Source organism: Apodemus sylvaticus, chromosome 3 (genome assembly GCF_947179515.1).
Source record: "Apodemus sylvaticus chromosome 3, mApoSyl1.1, whole genome shotgun sequence".
In the NCBI taxonomy this organism is placed as follows: Eukaryota; Metazoa; Chordata; class Mammalia; order Rodentia; family Muridae; genus Apodemus; species Apodemus sylvaticus.
The window spans coordinates 67,400,178-67,423,190 of NC_067474.1; the positions used below are offsets into that span (position 1 = coordinate 67,400,178).

At 42.5% G+C, this 23,013-nt stretch overlaps 1 protein-coding gene across 1 annotated transcript in view; it reads left to right on the forward strand.

Moving 5' to 3' along the window:
• The first annotated feature begins 2,034 nt into the window (after positions 1–2,034).
• Tmem38b (transmembrane protein 38B) overlaps positions 2,035–23,013 on the forward strand; it is a 34,364-nt gene continuing 13,385 nt past the window's right edge. The window contains exons 1-2 of the mRNA XM_052176510.1: positions 2,035–2,246; positions 18,697–18,853. Coding sequence (XP_052032470.1) covers positions 2,135–2,246; positions 18,697–18,853 — 269 coding nt within the window. The 5' untranslated portion in view covers positions 2,035–2,134. The remainder of the gene's footprint in view (positions 2,247–18,696; positions 18,854–23,013) is intronic.

Sequence of the window (23,013 nt, forward strand, 5' to 3'; positions counted from 1 at the left end):
AACTTGGTTTAGAAAAATGCTAGTTTCACATGCAACAACAACAACAACAACATGTATTAAAGAGCTCTAGTCAAAGCTCCTTAGATGATCATCTGAGTAGCCCAGCTCTGTTTTCTAAGGTGTATACCTTGGATTTACTTTATCAGCAACTTTTGTAAATCACTTTCAGATGTCAGGAAAAGTCTGAATAGTCCCAAATGAACTGTCCCAAATCCCGCCTTTCTTCTTTCCTCTTCCAAGTCTCCGCTCAACTCATTCCTGTTTTCCTCAACTACACAGCATTTCATCAGACCAAGTAGTGTATATTAGTGACCAGAAGCAAATATAATAGGTACGTACAAAATCTGGGTAGACCTTTTCTGCGTCTGATCTTACTAATTCATTCCTTTTAGATCTTAAAAACATTGTCTTCAGGTGGTAGGCAGATATGAGCAAACTTTCTTTCTTCCTTTCTTTTTGTTTTGTTTTGTTGACAGGGTTTCTCTGAGTAGCCCTGGCTGTCCTGGAACTCACTCTGTAGATCAGGCTGGCCTCAAACTCAGAAATCCGCAAGCCTCTGCCTCCTAAGTGTTGGGATTAAAGGCGTGCCTCAACACCACCCGGCTTTTTTTGTTTGTTTGTTTGTTTGTTTTTGTGAGCAAGCTTTCTTTGTTATTCATGTGCTGAGTCACAAGTCAGGGAGCCTGTGATATCTCTGAGAAGAGGTAATAAACCCTTGAGTGTTTCTTATTTTGTTATTTTTAAAGTGTGCCAGAAGGTAAAAAACAAATGTTTCTCTATAGAAAGTGTTGGCTTAGAAAAGCAGATCAAAAAGTATTTAATCGAGGCTATTGTTTCTTGACAGGTTATGAAATGAAGAAAGTTGCTACCATTTTCTTACATTTTAAGCCTGGTGTTTAGGACAGTGCCTCTGGCAGCCAGTAAAATGCTTGGTACAAAGCACAGATATAAATAATATTTGCTAAATGAGTTAATATTACGGTTAAATTCAGGAGAAAAAGGAAATTGCCCTTTGTAGCAATCTATAGTCACCCACCTCCTCCCTCAATAGCTTGTGTTTACAGATTCCAAGAAACAGCATGATCTGTTGACATGTCAAATAAAAATGTGCCAAACTTACTTTTTTTTCCTTACACAGTCTTATTTCTTTCCTTTATTTATAGTTCTTTTTTTCCAACTAATTTCTGCAGATCTCTCCCTTTCTTGTTTTTCACAACCTGGCTCTATCTGCAGTCTTTATAGGTGGAGTTTGCATCCACTTTACTCTGCTTGGACAGTCAGTATTTCTCTATCTGTGTCTTTGTTCATAAGACCCGCATCTACTCCTACCTTTTATCTTGGACCAGTGAGTACATTTCTGATTTCTCTGGTCTTTTCTCCTAAATCTTTGGTGCTGGATTGCAACTTCAGTGACCCACCCATCTTCCTCACCCCAACAGTCAATTCAGAACAATGGTAGGGTTTTTGATAAATAAGACTGAGCACAATGTAGCGATTTATCAAGAACTTAACCTCCTGGTTTCACTGCGAAAGACTTTATTTCATTTCCAACTTCATTTTTCAGGTTGTAGTCTAGCTAAAATAACTTTAACATTTACAGTCTAGCTTTTAATACCTTATGCATTTCCCTGCAATGGTCTTTCCTAACCAACTGCCTTGACATGGCATCCATACATTTTATGCTTTGTGACATTCCATTAATCCTTAAAAAAAAAAGTTTACCCTGGGAAAACTTTCTCAAGTTTCATGGGGATATGGATAAAAACATTACCATTTTATTTTTCATATCTTCACTAAGTAATAAATGAGTTACATCGTGGTTGTTCAGAAAAAGACGAGTGGCATCCGTTTACATAGAATCTGACCCAGAGCGTCGGCCCTTGGGTCAGATGGCACTGACTGCAACACTGAGAAAATGTCATACCTTTATTAGGAGAACCAGGGGCAGAGACTAATCCGCTGGCCCCGCCTCTCGTTCCGGCTCCGGCCCCGCCCCCGTTCCGGACCCCGCCCCCTAGGCCCCAGAGCGCACGCGCAGGGCTGGAGCTGGCGCGGCCGTCCCCCTCCCCCACCCCCGCCGCCGGAGGGGAACCGGCCGCCGCGGCTGCTGGGGCCGGCGGGGTCGGTAGTCGTCATGGAGTACCCGTGGGATGATCTGACTCTGGCCTTCTCCCGCACGTCCATGTTTCCCTTTTTTGATATCGCCCACTACCTGGTGTCGGTGATGGCGCTGAAGCAGCGGCCAGGTGAGTGAAGGGGCCCCGACGCGCTCCCGGTTCCGCGTCCTCACTGCCGGAGGCAGGGACGCCGGAGTCCCCCGCGGCCCACCCCTCGGTTCAGAGCACCCGACTCAGACCTAGTCTTGGGAAAGTGATGTAGAGCCCGGAACAGAGCGTCTCCGGTGGGACCTAGCACCCTGCTAGCGTGTTAAACCCGGAGAGTGGGTGGCTTTGCGTCTTCTCAGCCAGTCACTAGAGACGTGGTACAGGTAACAGTCACTTGGCATGTGGTTCAGCATCTGTGAAACGCGTGGGATGGGATGGGATTTTTCACAACGTTGAGTTCCATGAACCATGTGACCAAAGAGCAGTGCTTGTTCTCCTGTTTCTCACACTGAATGTAGGTTTACTTTAGCTACCCACTTTCCCATTAGTTTTCTGAGTCTCTGACTTCGAGTTCAGGCATTTCTCTGCCGTCCTTGTCCAGTAGGTGAAGGGTGAAAGTTTTAGGATTGTCTTAACTTTCCTGGACTACCAATTCTCTAAACCCTTGAGTCATACGTTTTTTGAGAGTTTCTATGCCTAACTTGTTGAGGAACAGGTCATCTGGGTAGGATACTGTTTGTCTGACTAAAGAGGACTACAGTTTTGTTACTGCTCCATCGCCAGAATCTGATACTATCCTGTATTGACTAAATCAGACGTTTTCAAAGTGCTGGTGGCTTTCCGTGTACTTCCATGTCCTACACTGCAAAAATCATTATTTTCATAACGTATTCAGAGGTTATTTATCTGTTCTTGCCTGAGTGTACAGCGAAGTTTCCCAATGGCCGCGTGTTGTAAGAAATGATTGAAACAGCTGATGAGTCCAAGCACTCATTTCTGTCTGGGGCTAGACATTAAGGGGATTTACCTAACTAGACAGCAATGTACGCCTTTTCTCTCGAAATACTTTTTTGATTTTGATAATAGTGATTTTGGTAAAGCACACATTATTTATATTTAATGCATTATTTTAAAATCCATATGTAAAAGCTTTAAGAACTGTTTACATTTCTTTTTTTTTTACTTTTTTATTTTTTTGTTTACATTGCTAAATGCTAAATATAAACACAAACTCTAGGCCCTTCTTTGTTGTTACTGGAGATGGAAGCTACTGAAATGCTCTCCCACAGAGTGTTGCCCTAGGCCAAGAAATTTTAGAAGTAATTTTTTTTAAGGTATGATTTTCATAAGTATATTCACTATTCTTTTAATTACAAAGTTATATGATTTTGGATAAAAACAGTAATAGAACCACTGTCATGATAGAAATATAAAGTATTTTCTTATTCCAAATTCCCTTTACCCCTCTCTAGTCTCTTCCCCCAAAACCCTGGCAACCCATTCATGCCCTCATTACATTTTTGGGGTCCATACAGGTCCAAAATCTGAGAATCACTTGGATAATTGAATGCTAATTAACATGGAGGGAAACATGTTTTTCTCCCAATACTAGTAAATGATAGCATTCACAGGAGAATGCCTACGTCAGCATCCAGGGAGTGTGTTAGAGGACCTATTAACTTTATTTCCAGTCCTCACCATCTTGATGTTTTCATAGAAAGCCATTTTCATGGTTATTACTGTGTATGCTTCCTTGGTTTTTTGGTCATTTGTATTTAATTTCTATAAATGACTAGTATCCTTTGCCTGTTTATCAGGATGTAGGTTGTTGTTTTATTTTTATTGATTTTCTTCATGCATCATGGACCTTTCGTAGTAAGTGCTGAAGCTTCCTCTCTCGTTAAGTTTTAGCTTTTAGTGCAGAAGTTTTAAAAAGTTTATGGTTAAATCTATTTACTTTTTTTTTTTTTTTTACAGACAGAGCTATTTTTATACACAGATCTCCTTTATGACTTTTAAGATTTGTATTTTGTTTCAGGAAGGTTGGTCCCATACCAAAGATTATAGAAATACTGATTTATGCTATTTTACAAACATATTTATTTTTATTATTTTTAAGTGTGTGTGTGCGCGTGTGTGTGCATATCAGTACAGGTATGCAGTATGCAGAGGCCACTGGGTCATCTTTCCTTGGAGCGGAAGTTAGATTAGAGTTAGAGGTGTTTCTGAGCCCTCCATTGAGAGTGCTGGAAATGGAGCCAGGTCCTCTGTAAGAGTAGTGAGTATGTGCTCTTAACCACTGACCCATAGCTCCAGCTCCTTATGTTTCTGTCTCTTTCATTTTGTAGACTTCTTCTCTAAAAGACAAAGCTAAGTGTATGGCTATAAAAGGAAGCTCTTGGGCTGGAGAGTAGATGGCTTAGTGGGTAAGACAGCTGTATGCACAAGCCTGGGGACTCACGATCAAATTCCCAGGACCCATGTAAAATGCTGAGAGTCTCTCCATGTGCTTGTAACCTGGGCTCTGTGGGCATTGGGAGAGACAGGATTGCTGGGTCTTGCTGACTGCTAGCCTAGCTTACAGTCAGCTGCAAATCCTGTCTGGGAAGAATAAGTTAGGCCGTGATAGAGTCGGACACCTGATGGTTTCCTCTGGTTTCCATGAATTGAGTACACACACACACACACACACACACACCCCTTAACCTTCTGTAACAGTTTGGTGGTAGATGGTATTTCTTTACGAACCTTTGCGTCTCAGTGATGAATTACTGCAAAGAACACTTGGAGGTTGGTGATCGTGGCGCAGAGTGGCTAATGTGGCAGAATGACTGACGTGGCAGAGTGGCTAACTGGATTGGTCTTGTCCTATTACAGAGATCACTTTTCTGTATGGCCATTTGTAGGTCCCTAGTATCTACTTGCTATCTTTAGCTTTGAATTTCTTTTGGGAGTTGCTGAAATTCTTCCAGTAAATTCTTTTTGGCTTAGTTAGTCGTATTGCTTGTAGCCAAGAAGCGTATTTCCTTTTCTAGCCTGTGTGAAACCGTACTGGTACAGGGTGACCAATAATACACTGGCCATAGTCTTGCCTTACTTCTAAAGTTTAATGAAATGTGATATTTTCCGTAGGCTTTCTGGAGGTGTCTTGCAAGAAGGCTTTATTGTATTTGTTAACTTTCTAGACCTCTTGATATGTGATGTGCACATGCATGCTTGTAGGTACCAGCGGGTGAGGAGGCAAATGTCATTGTTGGATGGCTTCCTTGATCCTGCCGTCCTAGTTGAGACAGGTTTTCTTAGTGAGTCTGGAGCTCACGGGTTGTCTGGGCTGGCTGCCTGTGGGCTGCAGACTCTGCCTCTTTGTGCTCACCAAGTGCTGGCTTATGGACGCATTGCTGCTCCCAGCTTTCCTGTGGGCACTAGGGATCTGACTCGGTCTTCATGCTCACAAGATGAGCACTTTACCAGTGGAGACATCCCCTGACCCCGCCTAGTTGTTACTGTTAAGTGCCTCTTTGAATTTTGTGCATCTGTCTTATGCCATATATATACATATATGTATCTGTATATATATGACACATCATTAGAATACATTGGAATGTACTATTATATATAATAGATTTTCATGTATTTTTTTCTCCTTTCATTTTGATTAAAATATATTTGTTCAGACCCTGTCTGTAGATATAATGATTGGCTTGTGTTTTGTCTGTGTGGTCAGCATTTCTTTCCCTTAATTTAGAACAGAAGCCCTGGTATGTGTGTGTCTCATTCAAAGTTTAATTAGATCATTACTTAGTATATCCACACTTTACCAATCGACAGTGCTTTGTGATGGCCAAGGAAAACTCCACTTTGTGCTAGGCACCCTGTTAGCCATTTCTTGTCTCTGGCCTAAATTCCTGAAAGATAAGTTCCCACCCACCCTGACTTCTTGCCCCTTTCCAAGGATTGTGTAACTGTTGTGAAATGACTAACTGCTTGCTCTGGCTTCTGTAAACTTGCTAACTGCTATGTGCTCACATACCTGTAAATTCCACAGATATGTAGCATTTGTGCATTTTGCCTTTCAAAGCCCTTCCTTCACCTGCTTCTGGGCAACATGTCTCTGATTTGGATTAAAGATTGCAGCCCTGATAGCAGTTTTAATAAATTTAGCTAATTATAATCTGAATTAATCTAGTGATCTTTTCCCAGGGGCCTTGAACTCCATAACACTTTCAATTCCCCCAATGACCAGTTTTCCAGTGCTCTAGAACCCAGTAAAGCTACTATTCATGCGTGCGCAGACAGCAGAGCCTTTCTCTCACCCACTAGGAATTCAAGGCTAGCCTGAGGTATACAAGAGTTCAGGGCCATCCTGGGCAATAAGAGGCAGTGTCTCAACACCCTGTCCTCCCAGCAAACTGAAATAGCTTATCTGACTAATGTTAGAGGATTATTGGGTAGCCATTGGCTTTTTTCAAGATAATTTCCCTCAAGCCATTAAAATAATTCAGGCAGTTTTAAAATGACACTTACATTGGAATATGCTCAAGTGTGTGCGAACAACACAATACAACAACACACAACCCACACAAATCTACCTTAAGTATGTGCTCTAAAATGAGCTCTGCATCTAGACACTGGCAGTGAATGTAGGAAAGGGCACTGTTATTTTTGTGATGGAAGGAGTGGGGTGGTGGTGGTGGTGGGTTTAGTTCTATTACCATAGTTCTTTCTAGCTTGACCATCCCCCGCCAGAGGAAGCCATGACAGGCTCCTGTTGGTGTGGCTGACACATGTTAAGTTCTGTTTCACACTCACAGTGACAGCTGTGTGCAGCCTGCACTGCAGGCCGACCCCCATCAACCTGCTTAGAGATGGCTCAGGGGCAGCCATTAGCTATGTCTGTGAACAGAGGCGTTGGAGAGTTGGTGATAGTGAAATGTTTTTGAGGAGTGACACAAAGAAGTTTTCATGCTTCTCACAGTATGTGGGGTGGTGAAGGAGAGTTTAGATTGGTATTTCAGCAACATATGATGAGCTGTTTCCAGAAAAGTCCACTAGATTATAGCAGATACTACAATATTATTGATTCTGAGTCATTTAGAAGAGTCAGAGACACTAGCAGGAAGACTCTGTAGCTTGTAATTAAAATAAAAATAAAATTAGAAGTGAGACCTGGGCCTGGGGGCATAGCTTGGAAGTGGAGCACTTGGCTAGCATGCACTTATGCCCGGGTTCAGCCCAAGCCCAGAAAAACAGGCAAGCAAGCCAGGTTTAGGTTTGGCTGTGGTGGCATGCGCTATGGTGGAAGTTTGAAGTCTCAGTTCACAAAAGGCTGGCAAGGGATGATCCTAAGTTCCAGGCCAACCTGGGCTGCATATGGAGATCCTTTCTCTAAAACAAAATAACCATCCAGTCCCCGCCCCCTGAGAAAACCCCACCTCAAACACAGGTCTTTAAGCCTTTGTTCGAATCTAGTTGTCTATTCTCTAAGACTCTCCCCTCAAGGCCTGAGTACCCCAGGCTAGGTTTGAAGCAGGAGAGAACCTTGACATTCAGGTCTTCTTGCCTCCACCGCCTGAGTGCTGGCATCACAAGCATTCCGCACGGATTCTTCCTCAGTGCTGGGAATTGAACTTAGTACCTCTTGCACTTCAGCAACTGAGCCACATCCCCAGCCTTCTGAAATTTAGTCTACAATTATTTCTTCTATCCATGACATCTTTATTTTAGTCTGAAGTCTTCAACAGCTGTTTTCCTAACGTTCAAGTCATGTGTGCTTCTGTAAATCACATTGTTACTGAACAGCATCTTCTTTCAGCAACTATGTTAGACATCGAGGCTCCCAAAACAAAAGGCAGTTAGAGCCCTAAATGAGCTCAGCTGTTTCTTGTTTTTTCGTAGCGTCTCATACAGCAGCACTGTCATTCTCACACAGTAATAATAGCTATTGCGTTCAGCTCCATGAAGACCATTTCAGCAGGAGATGTATAATCCCTTCGCAATTCTGTACTGGTGCACTCATTTGACAGATGTGGGGTTTGTGGGATGAAGTACCCTTCCTGGGCACATAGATATTAAATTATAGAACTTGTTCTTGACTCCAGGTCTTACCAGTTCCAGTTTCTTGCCATTCACTGCTTTCTCTTTGCAGCCCTATTTAATGTTCATAGTTTTCAATATTTACAAGTCTCAACAAGCTATCATGTGTCATTTTTTTCTCCATAATTTTTGCAATTTTTCCACTGTTTTTATAATTAAATCCAGAAACAAAGGATGCCATTGTTACTTTAGTACTATTTAGTACTAACTAAAGTACTAAAACTACTTCCTAGTTTGTGGGAGATGAAAGGTTAATATGTTAAAAATTTATTTGTCAGTCTTGGTGTTAAGGATAGGTGGAAAGTGACAGCAGCATACCTTGCAGTGTTTATGAATGCTTAGATATGCATGAAAAGGACAAAAGTTATAAATCTGCGGCCTGGGAGTGCTCAAAATGTACCAATCCATGTAATTAATATCTAGGTAAGAAGACAGCATCCGAGAGCTTCAGAACCACCCTTTGTTGTATGATTTAAAAAAACTAGAATAGGTTCTGTCTAGTGTGGAGTGAGAAAGGTTGTGTCAGAAGTGACAGGCTGGGGCTGGGCCTTAGTTTGTAAAGTGCTTGCGACACAAGCTTGAGGACCGAGTTACACCCCACATAAGCCATATTCAGAAGCTTTGTGCTGCAGTACTCACTCCTCATCCTGAGGCTGGGATTTCCGGCTAGGCAGGCCAGCTGGACTGGTCAGTTTTACGTTTCATAAAAGACCCATCTCAAAAACTAAGCTTGAAGGAGATACCCGGCTTCCACCTCTGCCTATACACGCACATCCATCTTTCTATACATTTATCCATCCATCCACTCATCCATCCATCCATCCATCCATCCACCCACCCACCATCTACCTAACTATCCATCTGCTTACTATCTGTAGATAGGCAGGTGTGCACGCATACTGTCTAGGGGTGAAGAAGAATGCCCCACAAGACTTGATTTTCAGTTTGTGATACTATTTGGAAAGGTTATAAAGCTTTGCTGGAGGAAATATATCCCCAGGACAGGCTTTTGAGGATTGTATAGACACACACACACACACACACACACACACACACACACACAAGCATCTATAATTTACTTCTCTGAGTTTAGAGACTTAGAGTTATTGCTTGAATATCTATCTTTCTTTCTTTCTTTCTTTCTTTCTTTCTTTCTTTCTTTCTTTCTTTCTTTCTTTCTTTCTTTCTTTCTTTCTTCCTTCCTTCCTTCCTTCCTTCCTTCCTTCCTTCCTTCCTTCCTTCCTCCCTCCCTCCCTCCCTCCCTCCCTCCCTCCCTCCCTCCCTCCCTTCTCTCTCTCTCTCTCTCTCTCTCTCTCTCTCTCTTTCTTTCTCTCTCTCTCTCTCTTTCTTCTTTCTTTCTTTCTTTCTTTCTTTCTTTCTTTCTTTCTTTCTTTCTTTCTTTCTTTCTTTCTTTCTTTCTTTCTTTCTTTCTTTCTTTCATGTGTGAACAGAAAGAAACTTTGATCAGACATAGGGTTCTGTGTAGAGAGTGATGTGGCAGGAAGCCTGCTCGTCGAGTCAGGAGACCAGTGACTGAACTCTCCCAATCACGGGTTGAGTAGCATGGGTGAGAGTTTAAAGTCAGCGTCCTGTTTATACAGTGAGAGGTTGGACTGAACACCGACTACAGTGTCTCGTCCCTAGGGGTCCCAGTTTTTGTTCTAAAGAGATTTTTCTCTATGTCTCTACATTTTAATAATTTCAACTTATTCTTTGTCCCCCTTCCCCCCCCCCCCCAGTAGTAACTGCTTTGTGAGGCTTATACCTCTCTCATGTTGTATTTATTGTTGCTTTTCAACTGGTTGGTTGACAGTTCTATATGTATTTCATTCTTTATATTAAACTCTGTCTGTTAAATAACTATATGTTTTCAGTCATCTGACTCAACTCTTAACTGAGAGCAGAAACCTCGGAGTAGAGCTTATGTCACATTCTGGTTTGCATGGATCTTGTATGTTGGGTTTGATTTTGTTGGTTGGTTGTTTTTGTTTTTGTTTCTTTTCTTTTCTTTCTTTTTTCTTTCTTCTTCTTTTCTTCTTCTTCTTTCTTCTTCTTTCTTCTTCCTCCTCCTCTCCTCCTCCTCCTCCTCCTCCTCCTCCTCCTCCTCCTCCTCCTCCTCCTCCTCCTCCTCCTCCTCCTCCTTCTTCTTCTTCTTCTTCTTCTTCTTCTTCTTCTTCTTCTTCTTCTTCTTCTTCTTCTTCTTCTTCTTCTTCTTCTTCTTCTTCTTCTTCTTCTTTCTTCTTCTTCTTTCTTCTTTCTTCTTCTCTTTGCTTTAGAAATAAAACAAAACAAACCAGGTGTCTCTATGTAGCCCTGGCTGTCCTGGAACTCCCTGTTTAGACCAGGCTGACCTCAAACTCATGGAGATCCATCTGCCTCTTCCTTCCAAGTGCTGATAAAATGCCTTTTTATCAGATCCAGTATAATGTATCTGTGTAGGAAGACATCTGATGGCTGTGTAGATGCCCAGTAAGATGTTCTGTGGAACATGTTAGAATGTAAGAAAGTTAACAGACCTGAAGACTGGCGTGGTTTAGTGAAGTGAAGTGCTTCTGCCTTTTCCCTCCCCTCTTAAATTAGTATAGAGAAAAAGAGCATTTGACTGCTAGATTACAAGTTGCATTACTCTGTTCCGTAAATACACTATAGGTGCTAGCTGCCGGCAGAGCTACTGCCTATCTAGATAGGATGGTTCACATCCTGTCACCAGGAGCTAGCTGCTTATAAGAAGACCTAATGGCCAAGCCATGGGCTCACCGACTGTTTTTCAAACCGTTAGTTATAGCATCCTGTGTGTCTGTGTGTGTGTGTGTGTGTGTGTATGTTTTTTTTTTTTAATACATTGGCGAGAAGAAGAATGTGTGGGTTTTTACTTGATCCTTCCTATCATAATGATGTATGGATCCACATGAGGATTGTGCCAGTTGCCAAGTCTATTCATTCTAGTTACACAGTAAGAAAGTGGGGAAATAACCACATAGTAGTTCTGTGTATCTATGCTTCCTACTGTATTAAAAATTGATTTAAAACATTTTGAATTGTGTCAGACACAAATTCTGTTAGCCCTAGTTGTTTACGGGATAAAATTTAAAAGATCATTTCGATGACAAACCATGTGTGACTTGTCTTACTTATTTTTCCATTGCTGATTGACAAAAACATCCAGACTAAGGTAATTTATAGAAGAGAGAGCTTATTTTGGCTTTGGTTGCAGAGGGTTAGAGTCCAGAATGGTAGGCACAATATGGCAGCAGGCAGACAGAAGCCAGGAACAGGACATGGAGAGCTTACGTCTTCAAATGGAAGCACAGAGCAGTGGCAGTGAACTGGAAGCTCTTAGAGCCTGTGTCTAGTGACACTCTCCTCAGGGCCACCCTGCCCACCCCACAAGGGCACCACAGCAGGTGAGCAAACATTCAGACCCCAGAGCCTCCGCGGGAGACTCATTCAGGCCCTGCATTCACCACTCAGAAACTTGTGAGCGCATGTGCTTGTGTGTGAGAGAAGTGACCAGGTGCTTTCCTGTTCCTCAGACAAAAAGCAGGTGAGAGATGAGTCTGTTGGAGTGGAATTGGGCTGATTGGCAGCGTGGTGTCAGCTGAGACAGACCTGTGCTGAGGCTGGAGATGTTTGGAGGGATAAATAGGTCTTGACGACAGTGACAGGAGCTGAGCTTGGCTTGTTGGTGCAGCCAGCACTTGTGGGTCTTGGTCTTCACTGATCTTTGCTTTCCTGAGAGAGGCACAGCAGAGAACTTCGCCTGGTGTTCCTCTGGGTCCCTCCTGCAGACTCGAGCCAGGCTGAGGCCTGGCTGTCTCTGCTAGGTCTTGTCACCGCTAGTGCTAACTCAACGCTACCGAACTGGACTGCTGGTGTGTCTGTGAAGTTTGGTGTGTTTGTGAGTGGATCGAGCTGCCTGCTAACCTGTGACCTGAACCATCATTAAAAATAGGATTTAAAAAAAAATTAAAGTTACAGTCCATGGGGGGGGGGAGGTTAGGGTGGGGTAACAGGGACAGGAAGCTGTTCTGCGTTAACACACAAGAAGGCAGGTGTGTGTGTGTGTGTGTCTATACAATCCTCAAAAGCCTGTCCTGGGGATATATTTCCTCCAGCAAAGCTTTATACCCTTTCCAAATAGTATCACAAACTGAAAATCAAGTGTTGTGGGGCATTCTTCTTCACCCCTTGACAGTAACTGTACATGTGTGTGTGTTTGTGCTTGTGGAGGCTGTTGTGATCATAAAAAGAGAAAGAGACTTGAGAATATGGTATACAGTGGCGGTGTGTGGGACAGGGGTGTCCCAGCGGGCCCATGCCGAGGCATCCCTTCCCCCTGAGGGACCAGACACACACACCGGCATAGTATAGAATAGAGTTTATTCAGGCCATGGGATGGGATGGGAGTTAAGGGAGTAGAAGAGGGAGAGAAAGGCAGAGAGGGAGAGAGTAGAGAAGCAGAGGCCGGCCATGACCACATGGAGAGAGGGGGGAGGGGAGGAGAGCCCAAGAGGGGCAAGAGAGAAACTGAGAGTGAGAGAGGTGAGAGAGATAAGTGGTAAGAGAAGAGAGAGGAGGGGCCGAGCATCCCTTTTCATAGTAGGCCAGGCCTACCTGGCTGTTGCCAGGTAATGGTGGGGAGGGGCCTACATGGCTGTTGCCAGGTAACTGTGGGGAGGAGCTTAGACTGAACCCTAACCAAAGCCACAGGATGATCTTGGCTGTTTGTCTTCAGGAATGCTTTCTAGCCACGCCACCCCACCCCACCCTCTGTTTGAGACTGAGCCTCTCTCTCAGTGACCTGGGCTGAGTCCCATGCCTGTATGTGTCTCTTCCTCACTAGTGCTGGGGTCTTGTACCACTGCCCCTGGCTGGGTTCTTCTTTTACACGGTTCTAGGGATCAAACTCAGCTGTTCGTGCTTACAGGGCAGGTATTTTCCCAGCCTCCAGTTTGTCCCTTTTTGCTTTTGTGTGTGTGTGCCCATTCTCTGTCTCTCTCCCGCCCCGTGCGTGCGTGTGTGTGTGTGTGTGTGTGTGTGTGTGTGTGTGTGTTGTGCACACTGCAAGTCAGTGGTCAGCATCAGGTTTGGTTTCTGAAGCTGCTTCTGCTTTTTTGTCACAGTCTCACGGTCACTTGGAACTCATGATTCCTGAGGACTGGCCAACCGTGTCACCACTCCACTCCACTACCCTGGTTTTGTTTTTGTTTTCTCCAACTCACGTCACCACTATACTGCACTACCCTGGTTTTGTTTTTGTTTTCTTCAGTGAATTCTGGGATTAAACTCAGGTCCTTATGCTTGCATAGCAAGCACTATACTGACTGAACTATCTCCCCAACACTCCTCCCCCCCCTTTTTTAAAGAACTATAGGAGAAAGACCAAAATAAAAACCTGTTAGTATTCATTCAAATACTTAATGACCTCAGACAGAAGCTTTAGAAAGCTGGATCAGTCTCATGCTCCGATGCCATAGCAACCCTTTGGCAGCTGGATGCTAACTGTTTTGAAAATACCTACAGTTCTACCAGGAAGAGGGGGAAGAAAAGGAGAGGACAGAGGCCTGAGGGAAATGTGCTCAAGTTACAATTATGCACTTGTTTTAAAAATTAAAAAATAAACAAAAAGAAAACTATAGTGCAGTGGTTCTCAAAAAGAGATCCACACTACTGACCTGGCACTAGGCTGAGAACGACAAACAAGATCATGTTTGCTGCCCCTGAAGAAGGCTGCCAGGCCTTGGTGTATCCATGTTAGTGACACTGTCTCAGGCGCAGTCTGCCGGTTCATTTGGGATTTTGTATGTGTGATTCTTAGTGAGTTCGTAGAAGCCTTATGATTTGATGTTTAGCTTTCATTCTTAGTAAAAATCACTCTCATTGGAATGTAGCATTTTTACTCCATTACACATCAGCTATCACTGCTTTTTGCCAAATTGGAGCTGGATGATTGAACAGACACTGTATAGCTCACAGTGTCTAAAATACAACTAACCAATATAAGCTGCTTGCCAGCTTCTGGGTTCATTGGTTTGAGAGAAACACAAGCTCCTACTGTGAGCTGCAAAAGGGCTTACCATAACCTGGGTATGACTGGGCTACTCTTCATGTCTCTGACCACTGCACTTCCCGGCACAGCCACTCCCCTGTGCCTTTCCAGTTCTAGGAGGATGTGTGGTAGCATGCCTCATTCAGTTCTTGGACCTTTTGCCTGTTATCTTTCTCTAGCTATTCATCACAGCTCACCTGGAAGTATTTGATATTAAAGTTCATAGGTGATTATTTGTATTTTAGCCATCTTGTACTTAGTGTGACAGCTTTTGTAAAGAATTTTGGGAAAATAATTCTATTGATAGCATATTTGAAATATCTTAAGGTAGGACAGAGAATTTTTACTTTAGCTTCTAAATGTATGCTAAAAATGTAGTTTGGGGCTAGGGAAATGTGCCCCCCTATGAAGCACTTGCAATAAAAGTGAAAGAAGTTTGTATTCCCAGAACCTATGTAAAAGCCAGGCAGGTATGGTGGTCAACTATAACCTCAGTGCTGGGGCAGGGCAGGGGATCTGAGACTAGCTAGCCCAGCTGGAATCGGTGAGCCAGGGTTCAGACAGAGACCATGCTCAATAAATAAAATGGGTGGAAATTAAGGAAGATACCAATGTTAACCGTGAACTTCCATATACATGTACACACATGTAAATACCCATACATACAACACACACATACACACACACACACACACATACACACACACACACACACACACACACACACTGGCTTCAAATAATGTAGTCTGAGCTAGAGATGCTTTTTTTACTGACATAGTTTTGAAAATATGAGGGAGGCAATCCCTTCCCAGACTTTCTTCTCTTCCTAGGTCTTCTGTCTAATCCATCCCAGTGCACTGACTTACCGACCGTTGTATTTACTTTCTCTGACATGCACATCATGTCCACCTCCGTTTCAATTAAATAATGATATCTTGGCACAGAAAACTGAGTGAGCAGCACCAAGGCTTTCATTTACGTGTTATGAGGTAACATTCACGTGTTACCTCTGCTCCAAGCTTGGTCCATTCAGCAAATACATCAGCCAGCAGTGTCTGCTGTGTACTCAGCATAAACATGCTTTCTTATTTAAATCCTATAAAGTATATAATATTTTCATTTTGTAAAACATACAATTTAATGTCAAAGACATTGAGGCTCTACCCAGAAGCAAGAGAGCTAGGGGGTACCCATACCTCTGTGTGTGAATTGTGATAACACTTGGTAAGGGAAGCTAATGGTAGCATAATTTTAATGCTTAAATGTTTTGAAATATTTCACATTTTTTGGTCATATGAACAGTTTTAGAGTACTAAGGTTTCCTTTAAAATCTCAAAGATTAAGTCTTAAATTGAGCTATGACTTGTGGACAAGATCAAGAATCTGATGATATCTTAAATGCAATGAGTACATTGCACTTGTGAGAAATGTTATTTGCTAGGCTTAATGAGAAATGAAAAAGCACTTAGTGCATTTGATTTGTATTGTCTTGATGGGTAAAGGGAAATCTGGGTGTATATGGGTCCCCTTATTAGCCAGTGACTGCTGAGTGCAGGATAAAGGTAATGCTAATTTTTTGTTAGAAAGACACTCTAAATTAGACGTAGTCAGTTAGGAATATATATATCTTCATGGTGACGGCCACATGCCATACTTTAAATCTCATTCAACTGGACCTTCCATTCTGAGAACTCATCTCTGCTGCTAACCAGGGCGTCCTGTGCATGTGAGGAAGTAAAAAGGGTGGGAGGAGGAGGGGAGAGGGAGAGAAAAGGAGGGCATGGGCACACACAGGCCCGAGCTCGGGTATATATGTGAATGACTGGATAAATAGCCTAGAAGAATAGATAAGTCACTCTCCAGGGGACAAGTGTGACTGTGACCAATAACAGGGACATGGAAAAGGGCAGTTTTGTTCTCTTCTCCTAATTTCTTCTGTGATGATAAAATGACCTATTGCTTACTATGTGCCCGACTCAGACTCTCTCCTAAAGCACCCAGAATGCTCTTCGCTGTCAGTCCTTACAGCACTGCTGTGAGGTGGACTCTCCCCTAACACACACATCCCCCCATGCACTGGGCAGGGGCGGCACTTGTATTTCAAGGGTGGAAAGCCCTCAGTTCAGTGTTGACACAGAGAAGGTGCTAGAGGCAGAGTGTGTTTCTCAGTGCCCAAGCTCTGTGCTCAGCATGCTTCAGCTGTCTGTGCTGCTTTAGCCCTAGACGCTTCAGTGTAGCCTTGTTCCTTGTTAGTGAGCGCTCACCGACCGGAAGGAACAGATGGAAGCCACGCTTATTCATTGTGCTGACTGAGCAGCGTGGCCGTCAGTCACCTCTGCAAGAGGAGATACTGGATGGGTTTGGACACTGGTTTAAGATAGATTATCTATATGTTAACTAGCTGTCAATCTACCCATCTTCTTACCATTTGTATATATGTTATATGTGCGTGTATATATGTTATATGTGTGTGCATATATATGCTATATATGTGTGTGTGTATATATGGAGGTACAATAGTATCATGCTTAGGATGGTTCATTTCCCCACTTCAGATAATCCAATCAAGACCATTTGTCACAGGCAGGCCCAGCTACTGGGGTTTTCGTTGACTCCTGCCGTAGTCAGGGTGACAGCCAAGGGAAGCCATTAGAAGCAGCATGCTTAGCTACCAACCCTCCCTCCCCATTATCTTTGGCATTTGAGTTTGTTTCTTATTTCCAGCCCGATATGTTGAAAGCTTAGTTTATTTACTAAGCCACTTAGTTTGTTTACTGTAGCCACTTAGGTTTTCTAAAGTTGTTAAGGTTATAAACCTTTATTAAACAAAACAAAACACCAAAAAAAGATCTGTTTCATTATTGGTACTGGCAGATGTGTGGAGGTCGGAGAAGAGCTCTGTGGAGTTGATTCTTTTCTTGCATCTTTATGTGGGTTCTGGGGGCTGAACTCAGGTTGTCAGACTTGTACATGAACCTTGACCCACTGAGCCATAGAAAGTTAATTACACTATTTATTTATTTATTTATTTATTTATTTATTTATTTATTTATTTATTTATTGTGTGTTGTTCAGAGGACAACTTGTGGGATTTGATTCTTTCTATCCACAATGTCTGTCCTAAGGATCGGATCAAACTTAGTTGTCAGGCTTGGTAGCGTCTTTATCGGCTGAGCCATTTCACTGGTCTCCAACTTTCTTAATATATTCCTTTGACACACTGTTTCAGAGTGCTCACAGTAAGATTTGGGGTAGAAGGAAACACTAAGTAGGACCCATTGTGAATCAGCCATTGATTACTAGGGAACTGATTAAAAAAAAAAAACTTGGAAGATATTTTAAGGATGTCAAAATCAGTCATTAAACAATACCTCAGGGGCTGTGAGAAGCTTAGTGGGTAGAGTGGCGCTGTGGCTGTGCAGACGTGGAGACCTGCGTTCACTCCCTAGCCCTTACTAAAGCCGGGCATGGGGCTGTTCCTGTAACCCAGGAGCTGGAAGGATGCAGAGTGGAAGATCCGCAGAGCTTGCTGACCAGCCTGTATAGTCAAAACAGTGAGCTCTAGATTTTGTGAGTGACCTTGTCTCTAAAAATAAGGTAGAGAGCCAGGCATAGTGACGTATGCCTTTCATTCAGGAGGACCAGATAGGTGGATGGAGCTCTGGTTTCTAGTGTGAGACTAGCCTTGTCTGTGAAGAGAGTTCTAAGCCAGCCAAGGTTATATAGTGCCCTGCCTTTAAAAAGATCAAAACAAAGCTACAGCAACAAACAAAATGCAAAAAAAACCAGGAATAGAGGGAGAAACCCTGGGTCAAGCCCAGCTTCCTCGGGGGCACGCATAGGCAATGCCTGTCACTCAAGGACATAGATATGCATGCTGGCTCTTCCTTTCTCCCACACCTCAAAACCCCCACAGTGTTTGCAGAAAAATCTGTTGTTTTTGGGCTAGAAGACTCAGTGGATAAAGCACTCGCTGCACAAGCACGAAGAGCTGACTTTGGATCTCCATAACCCAAATAAAGTCAATTAGAGCAACACATGGCCAGAACCCAGCAGATCCTGGAGGCTCACGGGTCTGTCAGTCTAACTGAGGCAGCAAGCTTCAGGTGCAGGCAAGTCCATGTTCCAAAAAAGAGTGTGGAGACATGATCGAGGAAAGATCCTGACATCACCTCTGACCTCCATGTGCCTGCACTGGAGATACTCTCCCAACATACCTGGGTATACCTGCGGCCACACCCACATTCTCCCCCCCCCCCCCCCCACACACACAGTAAAGCCTGTGACTTAAAAAGAATACTGATTCAAATCGCCATGATGGGCAGGCACACTTGTGAATATAATTTGCTGGGAATAAACAAATGCACGCTCTATTTCCCTAGTGCACTGGGTACTTAGTGCTTTCTGGTAAGGCCCGCTGTCTCAGCGTAGTTTACTCTGTCCTTTCAGGAGCAGTGGCAGCGGCCTGGAGTAACCCCCTGTCCAGCTGGCTGAGCGCGATGCTCCATTGCTTTGGGGGAGGAATTTTATCCTGTATACTGCTTGCAGAGCCTCCATTGAAGTTTCTTACAAACCACACTAATATTTTACTGGCATCTTCAATCTGGTAAGTAGCTCTTAGGCTGCACTATGAAATCTTTTAAGAATTGTTTAATAGATTGCAGTAAGATGGATCTCTTTTACCCTTTACCATTTACCTTTAAACGTTTTTATGTCCTTAAGTTAATGCATGTGCAATGAATGAACCCAAATCATGCCAAAGAGTTTTAAGTGCAAAGTTTGCCTCTTGTCCTTATCGTCTCCCAGTGGAAAGTGTTCTTAGTGTTTGTGGGAACATTTTATCAGGAGAGAACATGAAAAATTGGCCCAAATATTTTGTTATGTGAAATAAACTTAAATAGATAGAATTATGACATGATAAACATGTGAATGTGAACAAGTAAACAAAAAGTCCAAGTGATTATCATGGCTTAAACATAACTTGTCTTTTTCTTCATCATTTGCTTGTTTATTTATTTGTAGATAGATACACGGGTGGATGGATGGATGGATGGATGGATGGATGGATAGATAGATGGGTTCAGAGCCTCACTGTGTCACCCTGACTGTCCTGAAACTTAGTACATACGTCAGGCTGCCTCCAACTCAGATCTACCTGCCTCTGCCTCCCCGGACAGTGCTGGGTTTACAGGTTTGATCCACCACATCTGGCTATTGGATACTTATAGGCTTCTGACATCTTTAAACATGAATTTGGAAAATGATAGTAGGAATTGGCTTGGATGCTTTTTCATGTAGGTTTAGATGGTTCTTAAGAAGATTGATTAATTAAGTTAAAAATATATTGATTATTGATTTCAATCAACATGCTTTGTTTTATTTAAAGTAAACTATGCTTTCTATTTAAAAACACTATCAATTTAATATATATTAGGAATATTTAGAATTCCTTTTTCTTGAGGCTGGTGAGAGGGTAAAGGAGCTAGCCATACAAGCCTGGCACCCTGAGTTCTAGTCCCGGAACTCACAAAGCTAGAAGAGGAGAATCGGTGGCACAGAGAAGCCTCCTGGCTTCCACACGTTCACTGTGGCATGAGGGCCCCCTGCTCATCATGCACATACCACACAATGAGAAAAATAACCAAAAAGCCATTTTATTATAATAATTGTGAATGTATTAAGTAGTTATAAACAGGGATGGATGTTAAAAATAACAGTAGTAATGGTAAACTAATAGAGGAAACCTGTGGCTGTAGAAGGTAGGTGGGTGGAATTACTTACTTGATAGCTAGTAATTAGTGAATTAATATTATAGACCAGCTAAGATTAATTTTCATATTGCATCATGGGTCCTGTGAAGTAGTATATTAGTTAGAGCTTTACTGCTGTGAACAGACACCATGGTCAAGGCAAGTTAAGAGTCTGTCTCTTGTTCTGAAGGCCAACAGAAGACTAGCTTCTAGGAAGCTAGGATGAAGATCTTAAAGCCCATGCCCACAGTGACACACCTTCTCCAACAAGGCCACACCTCCAAATAGGCCCACTTCCTGGGCCAACCATATTCAAATCACCACAAGTAGCTATTATAATTTTTTTCCCAACAAAATCTTGTATTGGTGACTTTAAGAGAAAAAAAGTACATAAATACTGTGAAACTATATATTGCATCTCTTTGATCTGTAGTTAATATGGAATTCATCTACAACTGTTTTAAACATCCAATAAATTTGTAAGCTATGCAGTCAGGTATGGGATGACTATATCAAAACGTTCTGCAGGATAAGCCTCCTCCATATGAACAGGATTCCAAGTTTTACTGTTTTTTTTTTTTTTTTAAATCCAATCTGGTGGTAAATTAGGATTTATTTATTTATTTATTTATTTATTTATTTATTTATTTATTTACTAACAGCAATTACAAGTTTCTCTCTCAAGTAGTTGGTATCTTAAATCATGACTCATGCTATCAAATGAGAATGGAGGAGAATATACTACCAGACTTAAACAGGAAAGTCTTCAAAGATTTTACAGGCTGTTGCTTGCTTTCAGTAAAATCACTACTTTCTCTCTGTTAGTAGTTTGTATTTTTTGGCTGTAGAAAGTGGGTGGAGTGGAGTTAATCATTTGACTAGTATGTATTGAATGAAATATTAGGTAAATTCTTTATATTTATATTCATACTTATGAGTCCTGTGAAGTAGCTAGTGTAATTATGTTTTTAAAGATTTATTTATTTTTATTTTATGTGTATGGGTGTTTTTCTTGAATGTCTGTCTGTCTGTCTGTCTGTCTGTATGTATGTATGTATAGCATGAATGTGTGTATGTGCCTGGTCCCTCAGGAGGCCAGAAGACGACATTGAATAACCTGGAACTGAAATTACAGATAATCGTGGGCCACCATGTGGGTGCTGGATAAGGAAGCCAGGTTCTGTGCAGGAGCAGCCACTGTTCTTCCCTGCTGAGCCATCTCTCCAGACCCTTAAAAATTAAAATAATGAGGTTTCCTTATGGCATTTCCACACATGCGTAGCTTTGGCCGACTCCCCACCCTGCTTCCCAACCACCCTGGTGTCTCCCCAGGCTTAAGCCTGCCTTCCAGTTGGTATCACATGTCTTCTGTTTGCCATCCCACCAGAGGCAGCTGTTGCTATTACTTCCACTTGACAGTGAGGAAACTGAGGCCCACGGAACAGTCCCATAATTTCTGTGTAGGTGGCCGTCAAGGTTAGAGTCAGAACAAGTGTGACTGCAGAGCGTCCAGGTGCCTGACAGTTGCCGTGTCTAAGACTCGCTTACTCACCTCACAGCATCGTCCTCCAGAAGCTGCTGAAGGACTTCCACTCTGTAATGGAGGTTTACAAAGATACTAGCATCTTAGATTGTTTTAATGTCTGTAAATGCTGAGACTATATAAGAAGTAAGACAGCCAGATTCTGTTAACTTCCTGTCTCTCCTGTTTCTAGCATTACATATTAATCCTCCCACTTCTGGCCTGCACTTTCCCCTACTTCCTAAGTGGGCTAGTTGCTTTTCTTGTTACCCCTATCTATTCTTCACATAGTGATAAAGTGATTATCTTAAAGCAAGTCATAGTGTGTCACTCCTGTGCAATAATTTCTTTTTAGGAACCACATGCTGAGTTTCCCCATGACCCACTGACCCCCCCCCCCCCCCAAGTCTCCCTCTGTCCTGTCTGCTGTGCTGTGTTGCCTCTGTTCCTCTTAAACCGTCCTTTCCAGCCTCACGCCTGCGTTTATCAACACTCTGACTTGCCAGAGTTTGGTTGAACTTCTCATAGAGAAGCAGGGCTCTTGCTTGGTTGGTTGGTTGCTCTCTGGCCATCCTGCAGAGATGAGCAGTTGGCTTCAGAACAGTAGCGCGCCTGGGGGTTAGCACCATCTACTGGTAAAGACAGGCAAGTGCTGGCTTCTGTCCATGCCTAGCTACTGTCTGAAATCTCCATGTACTTTCATTTGAGTTGTCTTTTTAAAAAGCCATTTATGGGGCAGTACATAATTTATAATTTTTCTATCTATTGATTTTTATGTCTCAGAATGTTTTCGCTAAGCATTCTGTATGGAGATTACATTTAGACGAGGAAAATTTAAGAGCCATAGTTTTCTAGTCTTTTTCAACATCTATCCATGAAATTTCTTTGGTGTCCTAACCACAGACCAGGGCTGTTGCAGTAGACTAAGGTGGGTGTGGTCTGTGTTCTGTTTGGCCAAGTGATAACTGCCTTTGGTAAACAAGGGGAGGTGATGGTAAGTGAGGGAGTGGTCTCAGTGATGCGCCCAGTGGAGCTCCTTCTGCTTGACCTCTGGTTTTACCCGAAATTCTGTTCCCATCTTAAAACCTGTTTATGTTGGCTGTATCCTATTTTACACTAATTCTATTCTGTCATTTTTCTCTTTTTATTAATTTGACCCACAGGACTTAAAAGCATGTGAGAAATCCATTATCTTCTCACTCTCATTCCATTTCTTTTCCCTTTCTTGTATGCATATATGTGTGTATACATGTGTGTGTATGTGTGTGTGTTTGTGTGTGTGTGAGTGTGTGTGTGTGTATGTATTTTAGGTACTTACAAGGTAAAGGTTTTTTGGATATTACAAATTTAAGGTGAAATTACAATCTTCACAGAAGAGACATGCTGTTTAACTAATGACTGTTTCCCAGTAAGTCATCAGGGGAACATTATATAGCTAACGTGTATTACAGAACAAGAGCGGTTTTGTCTGCAGTCATTTGTCTTTCATGCTTA